We start from the raw sequence: 12,482 nt of genomic DNA, 5'->3' as shown, positions 1-12,482 counted from the left end.
GTCTGGGATGAGAGACCCTCTGCCTGAATCCTTGGGAGAGCTGCTGCCAGTCAGTGCAGTGATTAATGTTCTTATGTAGCTGCACTGTTTTATACTTTCTGGATATCCCATTGCCACATTCTAAACTAGTTGTGCTCTATGTTATAAATCAAGCACTGCTGGGAGTTGTTTCTTTTTGTTTTCCAGTGTATTTCTTATCAATTAAAAACCCTGTGTGGGGCGAACAAATTTTTATTCTTTCCAGTAGCACCTTAGAGACCAACTAAGTTTGTTCTTGGTATGAGCTTTCGTGTGCATGCACACTTCTTCAGATACTTCCGTGCATGCACGAGAAAGCTCATACCAAGAACAAACTTAGTTGGTCTCTAAGGTGCTACTGGAAGGAATTTTTTATTTTATTTTGTTTTGACTATGGCAGACCAACACGGCCACCTACTCGTAACTAAATTTTTATTCTGAAAGTGTACCTGGAAGGGGGGGGGGGAGTTTGAGAACCAGTGTCTTAAGGGAAGGGCCGGTGGAGCACCTGCTTTGCCTGCAGAAGCTCCCCAGGTTCAATCCTCAGGAGCAGCAGGGGATGCCTCCTGCCTGAAACCCTGAAGAGCCCCTGCCAGCCAGTGCAGGCAACACCAAGTTGCAGATGGGCCAGACGCCTGATTCAGTATAAGGCAACTTGTGCATTTCTAAGCAGACATGCTCAGGATCGCGCTAACCACCAAACGAGCCCTTATCCCCTCCTTGCCGCCGTCTGGCTTAAATTAAACCCCCTGCAAATCTCGCAAGGAGAGGAAGGCAAAGAGCGAGCGTCTTCTCCCTTGTCGATCGGCGCCTCGGAGCTCGGCTGCTTCCGCCTCCATCGGCCGCCTTCCATCTTCAGAATCCATGGCATCCGAGGATCGATTAGCCGGGTCTGGAAACATGGCCTCCTCCGAGCAAGGAGAGCAACCTGGGCAGGTAAGCGCGGGGTCGGAGGAGGGAGGCGCCCTGGGACCCCCTCCCCACAAGGACACTTGTGTGGGGAGGATGGGGTGTGGGGAGGACAGTCGCAGGGCCTGCCCCTGCTGCCCTCCCTCTTTCAAAAGGAAGGGGGCACCCCCCAAATAGAGGGGGCCCTGTGCCCTCAGTGAGGAAGGAGCAGGTGGTGGGTGGCCTTTGCCCCGTAACTGGGAAGGGGAGGGAGTCCATTTGCCACCTCACCTTATTCATTCCTGCTCCTCCCTTGAAGGGGAAAAATCCCTGTAGTAGGATTTTCTGAGCCACCCCCCCCCCAATCTCAGGGATTGCAGGAGGTGAGTGCCCTTTTGCCCTATAATTAGGGGGGTGCCATTTGCCCTGTAATTAGGGGGGGAGATAGGGGGCAATTGCCTTATAAAACCCTATAATGTGAAGGGGTTCATTCCTGCTTTTTATAGCCCCCCCCATTAAAAAGGTAGGGGAGGAATGTCTAAAAGGAGAGTCTCCAGGGGTTGGAGGAGGGGGTGTCTTTCGCTCTATAAATGAGGGCAGGGAGGGCTAGTAGTTGCCCACTCTTTATGTCCCCCCCCCTTTTTAAGGTTAAGGGAGGAATGGCGAACAGGAGTGTCTGCTTTTCTCCCAGGGGTAGCAGGTTGTGGGTGCTTTCTGCCCTTATTTTTTTTGGGGGGGGGTGTAGGGGGCTATTTGCTGCCTGTTCTTTATGTCCCTCCCCATTAAAAAAAAGAAAAGAAAAGGCTTGGGGAACTATGACTAAAAGCAGGGTTAGAAACAGAGATATGAAAGCTAGGAGCTAAATGGCACCTTAAACCTAGGTTATGGGCACAACAATGGAATGTATAGGTGTGCTTTTTTATATAACAGCAATGCAAAGCTGGAAATGAATGAACTGCAGCTAAAATATTATGTTCATTTTTCACATGGTCTAGCCTTCCCCTGTCTATCCCCCTAATATTCTTAAGAGAGAATGTTCTCCAGTCTTCAGAGAGTAGCTGGATGTGGGGAGGCAGGAAAAGGCCCTCCTTTCCTTCCACTCTGCAGTTTTAATCTGAAATCTTAGGCGCAGTACTGCGCCCAGAGCTCAGAAACTGCTCCTGCTAATGAAATTCCCTGTCGCAAAATGCGCCTAGAACAATGGGAGTTTCGAACACTGACTAAAAGGAGTGTCTATTTATACCCCCACCCCCAATAATGGGGGAGGTGGGTGCCCTTTGCACTATTGTGAGAGGGAGTGGAGGAGGTTGGATGCTCCCTTCTCCTTCAGCTTCTGGCACACACCCTAATTTCAGTTTCAACAAATGAGGGATAATTGGTAGAAACTTGCGCTTTTGAGAAGGAGGGGAAATTGGGTTTCCTTTCTCCATAATAGTAGGGGGTGGAAGAGGAATTGGGGGGGGATGCCAGTTGTCCCCTTCTTCATCTGCTTGAGCATTGCCTCTTCCAATCTGTTTATTTTTAAGGGTGGGGGAGGAATCCCTAGTGGGCTCATCTGTCCTCCATAGGCATGGATGCCCTTCAGCCCTGACAGGGAAGGGGCAAGGAAGTGGGTGGAAGGGGACAGTTGCCTCATTTTCTCCCCATTTTACCTTCTGTTCTCCCCTTTCCAAAAAGGTTGGGGGGGGGGGAATCTGTGTTGGGATGAGTGCCCTTTGACCCATAATGGAGGGAGGAGGTGAAGGGAGGTCAGTCCTCCTCCTTCTGCTTGATCTTGTGTGCCACTTTTCTAAACTGATGGTGGTGAAGAAATCACAAGTGGACTTTGGGGGTGTAAGTGGGGAAGGAGGTATGTGCTCTTTACACCTAATTGGGGTCAGAGTAAAGATGTGTGCATTGCTAGTTACCCCTCTCCTCTTTCTGTATTGGCTCCCACCCCCCAAAATATTGCAAAAGCAATGGGAGAGAAATCCCATGTTGTGATTCTGTTGCCTCCTGGAGAAGGAAGTAATGTTGCTCCATAATATGTGAAGAAGGAAGGGGGCATTGCTTAGTCTAGACTCCGCCCCCCCCTTGGGATGGGCAGAAATGGTGGGGAGCTTAAGTTTTCTCCGGGCCCCTCCCAGCTCTGGGGAAACTCATCTATAATTCCTGCATGCCTCCTACACACATGGAGCAAGGAGAACAGGTTGGCCTTGTAATCTTTTCCTTGCATATGCAAAATAATTTTAAGAGGGGCTGTATTGGGGGGGGGGGTTCCTCGCTGCCACTCCTGTCTGCATTTGGTCTTGTCCATAATTCCTCTTCAGCCTCCCGTCAAACAGGTATGCAAAACCCACTTGTTGCACACCTCTTGAGAGAGCTCAGTGACAAAGCACACCTGTTGCATGACAAAGATTCCATGTTCGATCCCTGGCATCGCCATCTTAGAGGAGGGATTGGGTAATGGCCTTCTGGGTGTTCCTCAATTCCAGTTCCCATCAGTTCCCATCAACCCCCCAGCCAGCAGGCACAATGGTCAGCGTTGATGTTGGGAGTCCAGCTGCTTCTGGAGGACACCTGGTTGGAGAAGGCTGAAACAGGACATGCCGGCAGTAGCCAACATGGTGCCATCCAGATGTTGCTGGACTAATTTTAGCAGAAGGGACGTAGGTCAGCGATAGAGCATCTGCCTTCAGTGTTGAAGATCCTAGGTTCAATTCCCAGGTAGGGCTGGGAGAGATCTGTGCCTGAAACCCTGGAGAGCTGCTTCCAGTCGATGTGTAGACAATGTGGAGTGAGTTAGACCAGTGCTCTGACTTGGCATAATGCAGACGCCTATGTTTTTACTGTTCTGTGTTGACTACAAGTCCCATAATGCCTGAGCATTGGCCTGCCAGCTGGGGGTAATGGGAGTAGTTGCCCATCATCTTTCAGAAGCAGCACATGGGTTGTTTGTGAACTATAATGTTGTATCCATGATAGCTGCCAGGAATCAATCTGTTGTAAGCTGCTTCAAGAACTTTCAGGTAGTATAGTAAGAGGTTTATAAAGGGAATAAATGAAACCAACCACCAGTGTTCAGAGATGACATACCTCTGAATTCCAGTTGCCGGTGGACAGGCAAAAGGATAGAAATTGTAGCTTTAATAGGGACAGATAGGCCTTGTCAACCTGGGATGGTAGTCCATCTAGGAGAATGAAATCTCGGATCCTAAACCTCCACTGCTTTGCAGGATATCTTTGGGAGAAGAAAGGGCTAAGAAGTAAACCCTACACAAATCCGCAGTTGGGTAGTGCCTTGTGCGCCTCCTTCTGGCAACTCCTGCAGCCAAGCTGGTGCCAAATGTATTGCTCTGCTTTCCTTTGAACCACATCACTGAGGCCAAAAGGGCATTAAGGCAGCCCAGGACCTCCATACACACTGCCCAGGCTTGCATCCAGGGGAGGTCACTTCAGTGCTGCTAACACAGAGGTTCGACTTAACCCCTGGAGGCACACTATATTGGCTCTTGAGACAGATGTATGCCAACAACCAACCTTAGCTTCAAGCCCTCTTTGTGGGCTTCCCAGAGGGCCATTTGGTTAGCTACCATGAGCAGCCTGATGCTAGGCCAGGGGGAGCCTCGATCTGATGCATTGTGGCTCTTTTTACATCAAAGGTGGGTAACCTCATCCCTAGAGGCCAACTGTAGCCTTCCAGACATCTCTGTCAAGTTCTTGGAACTTTCTCTCTCTCCTGAGGCTGCACTGTCTCTGTGTCACACCCTGAGTGTTTTGGCCTGGCTGGAATGTGTCCTTGAGCTCTGATAGTGCCTCTTGGCTGCCTGGATGGGGGCTAGAGAAGGGTGTTTGTGTGTAGAAACTATCCCACGGCACAGAGGTAGAATTTACATTTGTTGTTCCATCCACTTTTGCCTCTTGCTCTGCCAAGCCCCGACATGTGGCCCTCAGAATGTTTCACAGAACAGAATGTGGCCCTTGAGCTGAAAAAGGTTTCTCATTCTTATTTTCATTACTATTATTGCTATTTGTTAAGTAGATGTCTCCTCTGTGTGCATAGTTGCTCATTTTCTACACAAATCTTGGTGTGTGGGGACATAATATGCACTGTGTGAGCTCACAATCTGCTAATTTTTCTTAGTTTTTTGAAGGCCGGGCAGGAAGTCACCTGGTAAAAGCAATTCCTTCTTGACATGCATTGCAGTATATAGCCTTTCACCCATTTAGGAACAGGGGTGAGCAACCTCCAGCCTTGCAGATGTTGCTGGACTACAACTCCCATCACCCCTCACCATTGGCCAGGCTGGGTGCGGCTAATGGCAGTAGAAATTTACAACATCTGGGGAGGTATCAAATTGCCTGATTCTGGCTTATTTATTTATTACCTTTTTATGCCACCTTTTCCCTCAAGGAGCTCAAGGTGGTGTACATACCGGTAGTTTTTGTCCTCTCCAGTTATCCTCACAAACAACCCTGTGAGGTTGGTTAGGCTGAGAGACAGTGTGACTCATGTCATAATAAATGCATTTGTCGTCTTCAAGCTGCAACAAAGTCTTCTTTCTCTAACTGGGCTCTTCCTCCCCTCCCACCAATCTTGTCAGCTGTTAAAAGAATCCCTTCTGGGAGAATCCAGGGGCCTACAGGGCCCCTGAGCCTGAGATTCCCATTACCACAGTTAAAGACAAATTACGGTTTAATGTGAAGGATCAAAAGTTCTCACATGGTTCCTCTTCCACTGCTGCTGAGCTACTAGAAAACTAGCTGGCATCTGACTTGTCGTATTGCCCGAATTTGGGCACATGGTATTACCGGTATATCCCATGCTAGTCCTACTCAGAGTACACCCATTGAAGTTAACAGACATGATTCAATTAGGTTCATCAATTTCAGTGGCTTTACTCTGAGTAGACTATCGTTTGTGGGTGTTGGGAAGAAAACAGTGACCTGGCTTGGATTAGCCTAGTGAGATGGGGGTCTGCAAGAAATCTCATCCCCTTAACTCAGTGATGGCCAAACTTGGCCCTCCAGCTGTTTTGGGACTACAATTCCCATCATCCCTGACCACTGGTCCTGTTAGCTAGGGATGATGGGATTTGTAGTCCCAAAACAGCTGGAGGGCCAAGTTTGGCCATCACTGCCTTAAGTGCTATTTAGAAAAAAATTGAACTGGGATATTATCCTGTGCAAATCAGGATATTTTGAGAGGGTGATTTGCTGGTTCTCTAGACCAGTGTTCTTCAAACTTTGGGTCCCCAGAAGCTGGACAACAGGCTCCATCATCCCCAGGTAATTTAACCAGTGATCATGGATTATGGGAGTTGTAGTTGAACATCTGGGGACCCAAGGCAGAAGAGCGTCGCTTTAGAGCCAACGTAGAATACTGTACTCTAGTGTTTTGGACTATAATTCCCATCAGCCTCAGCATGTGTAGTCCACAAAGGTGTCCAAAATATTTTGAAGGAAACAGGTTGCTGAAGACTCTTAAGGCTTAGAGAAGTGATTGAGCATAGCCTGTTTGCTTGTTTTCAGTAAGCAAACCCAGAAAACATTGAAACTGCCAAGCTTGCCAAATACCCTAGTTGTAGCTGGTGTCCATTAATTGTTACTGTCAAGAATGGAAGAGCACGAGAAGAGCCTTCTGGATCAGGCTGCTGGCCCATCTAGTCTGGTATCCTTTTCTCACAGTGGCCAACCAGATGCCTGTAGGAAACCCACAAACAGGACCCATGCAGAAGAGCATTCTCCCCTCCCGTAGTTCCCAGCAGCTGGTATTCAGAAGTGTTACTGCTTCTGACTTAGGGAGGCAGAACCTAGCCATCATGGTTAGTAGCCATTGTTAGCCTTATTCTCCATGAATTTGTCTAATCTTCTTTTAAAGCCATCCAGGTTGGTAGTCATCCCTGCCTCCTGTAGGAGTGAGTTCCATAGGTTAACTATGCACTGCATGAAGAAAGTCCTTTTTTTATCTCTACTGAATCTTCCAACAGCATTGGGTGTCCACATGTTCTAGTGCTTTGAAAGAGGCAGAGAAGACAGTTTTCTCTATCCACTTTCTCCATGCCATGCATAATTTTAAACATTTCTACCATGTTACTTGCCTTTTTTCTAAATCAGAAAGTTCCAAATGCTGCAATCTTTCCTCACTGGACTTATGAAATTGGGGGGGGGGGGAGTTTTGCATGGAAAAATAGAAGAATGGAACATTTTGGATTTTGGAATCGTCCCCCATCCTGTGCGGAAAATCTTCCTCCCCACATCCCTAATCTCCTCCATTGCATAGGAAATGGAGGGCAAGTGCTTGCTTCTGCCTTGGCTCACTCCAGTTCTGGTGTCCTTGGAGTTGGCTGAGCTTCATATTCCCAGGCTCTGTCCCTTTAGGGGGAAGGAGAGCAAGAGAGAGGCTGCAGGAAACCTGGAGGTGGTTGAATCCATGAGTTTCAGGCACCTTGCCCTCCTTCCTGATCCCACTTCTGAAAGAAGCCTGGGTTTGGTCAAAAGATACCGCTTGTCTCCACTTTTGGAGAAAGCAATGCTTCTGAATACCATTTGCTAGAAACTGCAGGAGGGGAGAGTCATTGCTGCGCCCAGGTCCTGCTCTTAGCCCCACATAAATAAGGATTTACAGTGCAAATCCCAAGCATGTCAGCTCAGGATTATGTTTCCTTGAGCTAGCAGGACTCACACCTAGGTAAGCACGTATAGGAATTGCAGCTCTAGTTAACAAACAGGGATCACCCTAGAAGTAGCTTAAACTAGCATAACTGTGTATACCAGGCTGGCTTTGCTAGTATCACTAATTTGCTAAATAAAGATCATTCTAAAAAAAAAAACCAACCCCCAAACCTATTAATTATATTTAAATATTTAAGTACAGGCAACTCCCCATTTACATGTGTTTGAGGCACGTGCAACCTTGCATATTGCTACAAACCTGGACGTGGCATGAAAAGGGGCAAAAATGGCCCGAGAACATTGCGGAAGCAGCAAAAATGGTGCAAAAATAGAATCTAGCAACCCCCCGCTGAACCTTTGCAAGTGCAATCCCAGGAGCCTTTGAACTGACCTTTTAGGCCTGTGTAGAGCTGGAGTTTGAGCTAGGAGGTTTGGAGGGAGCAATTGTGGTGGAGTTTGGTGGAGCTGTTAAAAAGAGTTTTCCAAGGGCTTCCAGAGGTTTAGATGGTGTCTGCAGGCTTTTTCTGTGGTGTTTCCCAATGTATGTGATTTCATTTATACATGTGGTGCCTCGGAACATAACCCCCACACAAACGGGCAGTTGCCTGTATACATTTGTTGGCTATTAAACATCTTACAAGTGTATACTTCCATCGGAATAAAAACTCATTTGTAATTCCCCCCGTTATTTCATTGAGTTGCAGATTACCTTAAAGGTAAAGGTAAAGGGACCCCTGATCATTAGGTCCAGTTGTGTCCGACTCAGGTTGCGGCGCTCATCTCGCTCTATAGACCGAGGGAGCCGGCGTTTGTCCGCAGACAGCTTCCGGGTCATGTGGCCAGCATGACAAAGCCGCTTCTGGTGAACCAGAGCAGTGCACGGAAATGCCGTTTACCTTCCCGCCAGAGCGGTCCCTATTTATCTACTTGCACTTTGACGTGCTTTCGAACTGCTAGGTGGGCAGGAGCTGGGACCGAGCAATGGGAGCTCACCCGTTGCGGGGATTCGAACCACCGACCTTCTGATCGGCAAGCCCTAGACTCTGTGGTTTAAACCCACAGCGCCACCTGGGTCCCTGCAGATTACCTTAAGCCCTTGCTATTCCTGAGAACTTTAAAACTGAGGGTTGAATCCAACCAGGTTGGAGGCAGTGATGCTCAGCACACCAGTGTCTAGAAAGCACAAGGGGTGGGGGACAGAGAGCTTTTAGGCTCCCCAGAGGTATCTGATTGGCCACTTGAGTATAGGATGCCTTTCTAGATGGGCTGTAGGGCTGATTCAACAGTGAGACTCTTTGTACATTCTTAAGCTCCACCAGACACATTGATATCCTCTTCGCCATCCATCAAGTCTGAAGCGGACAGCTTCCTTTATTCATGCATCTTGACCATTAGGGCTGCTGTCGACAGGTGGAGCTTTCCCCGCAACAGTGTTCCTGTATTAGAAAAGGTTTAACCCGTTGAACTGCTGCCTACTGCAAGCTTGCTAAAAGTGGGAGAGCCCTGCTCTTCCTCAATGCCAGCCAGCCTCAAATCACATGGTGAACCTGAGTTTCAAGAGTGGTAAACCAGTTGAGTCTTTTATCAGTTGATCTTAACCTGGCAATACTACTGCAAGACCAGGCATGGTATTTCAATGTGGGAACTGTATGTGTGTCAAAAGAGGTCTTGCAGCAACCAAGGTTCAAATGCCCAGGATTACATCATTTAAAAAGCAAGCAGTGTGCTCTAAGAACATCTGCTCTAGTTACCCACCCTCTTTTTTTGCGACCCCCCCATAGTACAGTAAAATTACAACTTTAAAAAATACAAATCAAATAAGTACTTATCCATATATGTCTCATAATAACTAAAGGAATATTTTGAACATCTCTTGAGGAAGAGAGTTTGACCCTTTGACATGACTATATCCATTAAGTGTTTCTGTTAAACAGCCCACCTCCAAGTAATCATGAGATCTAGAAGCGTAGGATTATTATTATTTTTTTAAAAAGAACAATAATTGAAAGTTATCAAAAAGGCTGAGGTCTACAAGATTGTGTAGGTCAAAAGCACTGCTTCTCTGCCCTTGATCTCAACAATGTACATTTTCTTTTTTAGGAACCCCCCTCCCTGTTTCCTTAGAGACCTCTCTTAAGACATCTGTCTCTTTCTCTTAGTCCTTCATCTTAACCTGAACTGATTGATGTGGTTCAATATCCTACATAATAGCCAAATGTAGATCTAATTGGGTGAATCATTCAGGCCGGGTCCCTGAGGAGCCCAGAAGTTTTTATATATCTGTACATTTATGTAAAATTCAATACAGCTTTTTTTTGGGGGGGGGGAATAAAGTGAGATCTTGTTTCTGAGAGAAGATGATAGAGAGCATGTTAGGACTCCATGTGGGGGATGCATTTCCGACATGAAAAGTGTTTCTACAATGGTGAGGGGGGAAACATGAAAAATAGAAAATAGGAAGCTGCCTTATGCTAAGTCAATACCATTGATACATTTACCTCAGTATTATATACACTGACTGGCAGCAGCTCTCCAGGGTTTCAGAGACAGGAATCTTCTCTTAGCCCTACCTGGAAAGCTGGGAGGGGTGGGTTGAACCCAGGACTCTCTGTGTGCAAGGCAGGAGATTCCTGTGTTGTAGCGTGGGGTTAGTGATTTTGGTAAGTGATTTCAGCTCTCTGACATAGTAAGCAGGAGGCAGTTTCTTCATGTAACAATTCTTTATTCAGGCAACAAGACTGACTGAGGAAAGGGAAGCTATATTTATAGGGACGGGGAACTTGCTCGAAAGGGATACATTTTGGAGGGAACAATTTCAAGCAATCACAACGCTCCCTTTTGATGGAAACCAATAAGATTGAGGATCCAAATACAGCAGCTTAAATGACCCAATAGTAGCTGTTCCTTCTGGAACAGAAAGGCAGCTACTTTACCCTAATGCGAATACAGACAATAGTAATACAGATATAAAAACCATTGAATCAATACACAACATCCTGTATTGCAGGGGGTTGGACTAGATGACCCTTGGGGTACCTTCCAGCTCTACAGTTCTGTGATTCTACTACTGATCTACAGCCCTTGCCTTAAGACAGAGGGTTGTAGAAAGCTGCCTTATACTGAGATCCGTTCATCCATCTAGCGAGGCATTACCTACACTGACAGGCAGCTGGCTCCCTCTCTTGCCCTAGAACTCTTGGGCATCCATTGAAGCTGAGAGTTGGAAGATTCAAGACAGATAGAAGAAGGTCCTTCTTTACGCAGCGCATGGGCATGGGGAATCTTTTTTCAGCCTGAGGGCCATATTCCCTTCTGTGCAACCTTCCAGGGGCCACATGCCAGTGGTGGGCGTGGCCAGAGCAGATGTGGGCGGAGCAATGGGTACAAATTTTAGCTTTGATTAGCAGGCTGGTTTCTCCATCCAGGCCGCTGAGAGGTATGATCAGAATTCAAAGCCACATTCCAGTCTGGTGAAAACACTCACAGAGGGTTCCAAGCAGGACTGCTGAGCACTTTGGCATCGTGAGGGTGCCCTCTCCCCCACCCAGGCTGAGGTTTACCCTGCTTCTGTTGCAAGCCAACTCCGTGATCCTGTGATTTCGCTGGATCCAAGTGCACACCAATTTTTCCTTGGACCGTGGCCATGGTCTTAATTGCTCCGTGCTTCAGTGCCTTGTTAGCTTTGCATGAAAACACTTGCAGGGGAGGAAACCTGAGCTGTCATTTATTTTTAAGGTTCTTATTCCTTCATCCTAGGTCTGCTTGGCATGCTGGTTGCCTGCCCCTCTTTTTTTTGGCCCTAATTTAACACACACGTGTTGATTTATAAATCTGCCATCCTTTTATTAGCACAGCCTCTTAGCGTGGGTATAAATTACCCAGTTGTCAAAAAAATGTTTTCACTGGTATTGCTTGTTTTAGGGAAATTTACAGCAGGGGCCGGACTGGTGGGCCGTGCTGAACAACTTCTGAAGGTTGTTGGTTCTGCACATAGGGAGGGGGTGGGGTCTTGCCTTTGCCCCCTCTCTTCTGCATCTGTAGGGGGCAGCAAGCCTTTTTGCCCAGGGCTGAGTAGCAAGCATCTTAAGCATGAATGTGTTGCATACAGAAACCATGGCAAAACCTTTAGGCATGCATCTTGTTTAGAGGAGTTATCGCCCCATATCACTCCAATTTAATTCACACTGCAGCAGAGGAAAGATAACAAAAACCACTAAATAAGTAATTAAAATATGTATAAGACCAATGAGTTAATATACCTGTTGCCACATTTCCCAAGCCTGAATGGACAGTTTCTTCGAAAAGCCAGATCTCGAGGTGAAATCAGTATGCCAAATCAAGTGAAAAGACTCTGCTTTTTCCTTGAAGTTTCAGTCACACAGTAAACTAATTGCTGCATTCAAAAAAAGGACTGGTTGAGGTTTTGTTCATCTGCTAATTAGTGGGTGGGACTATTGCTTCGATTATGGTTGGATATTGCTGGCATGCTGTTTTGCTTTTCCACAAGTTGTGGTGTTAAATGAGATGTTAATGTATTGTACGATCCCTAACCCCCCCCCCCGCCCCCACTACATTATTATGTATGTGCATATATTTTTCTTTAACGTTAAGTTGCTTGGAGACCTTTGGATGCCAAGTGACTAATAAGTTTAATAAATAAATAAAACAAGCAAAATAAACTGGTGCCGATGCGCCAAAGAAAGATCTGGAACATGTTTCCATTGCTCAGTGATCACCAGTTTTGCTGCCGGAGTCGTGTAAATCACATGTTCTTTCGACAACATCTCTATAAATATCACAGTCGAAAATATTAAATAACACCCCTTTTGGGCAAAACAGCAGTGCTTCCTCACCAGTAAGACCTGGTGCTTTTTAAACTGGAGATGTTGGGAATTGAACCGGAGACCTTTTAGCATTCAAAG

General features: G+C 46.7%; 1 protein-coding gene across 1 annotated transcript in view; it reads left to right on the top strand.

Moving 5' to 3' along the window:
- Window positions 1–773: 773 nt before the first annotated feature.
- The window catches only part of PEX14 (peroxisomal biogenesis factor 14), a 113,905-nt gene continuing 102,196 nt past the window's right edge, over window positions 774–12,482 (top strand). Inside the window, exon 1 of the mRNA XM_033156203.1 lies at window positions 774–954. Coding sequence (XP_033012094.1) covers window positions 883–954 — 72 coding nt within the window. The 5' untranslated portion in view covers window positions 774–882. The remainder of the gene's footprint in view (window positions 955–12,482) is intronic.

This window comes from Lacerta agilis, chromosome 8, assembly GCF_009819535.1.
Source record: "Lacerta agilis isolate rLacAgi1 chromosome 8, rLacAgi1.pri, whole genome shotgun sequence".
In the NCBI taxonomy this organism is placed as follows: domain Eukaryota; kingdom Metazoa; phylum Chordata; class Lepidosauria; order Squamata; family Lacertidae; genus Lacerta; species Lacerta agilis.
Note: the sequence above shows the minus strand (reverse complement) of the source record. Positions and strands in the feature narration are given on the sequence as shown.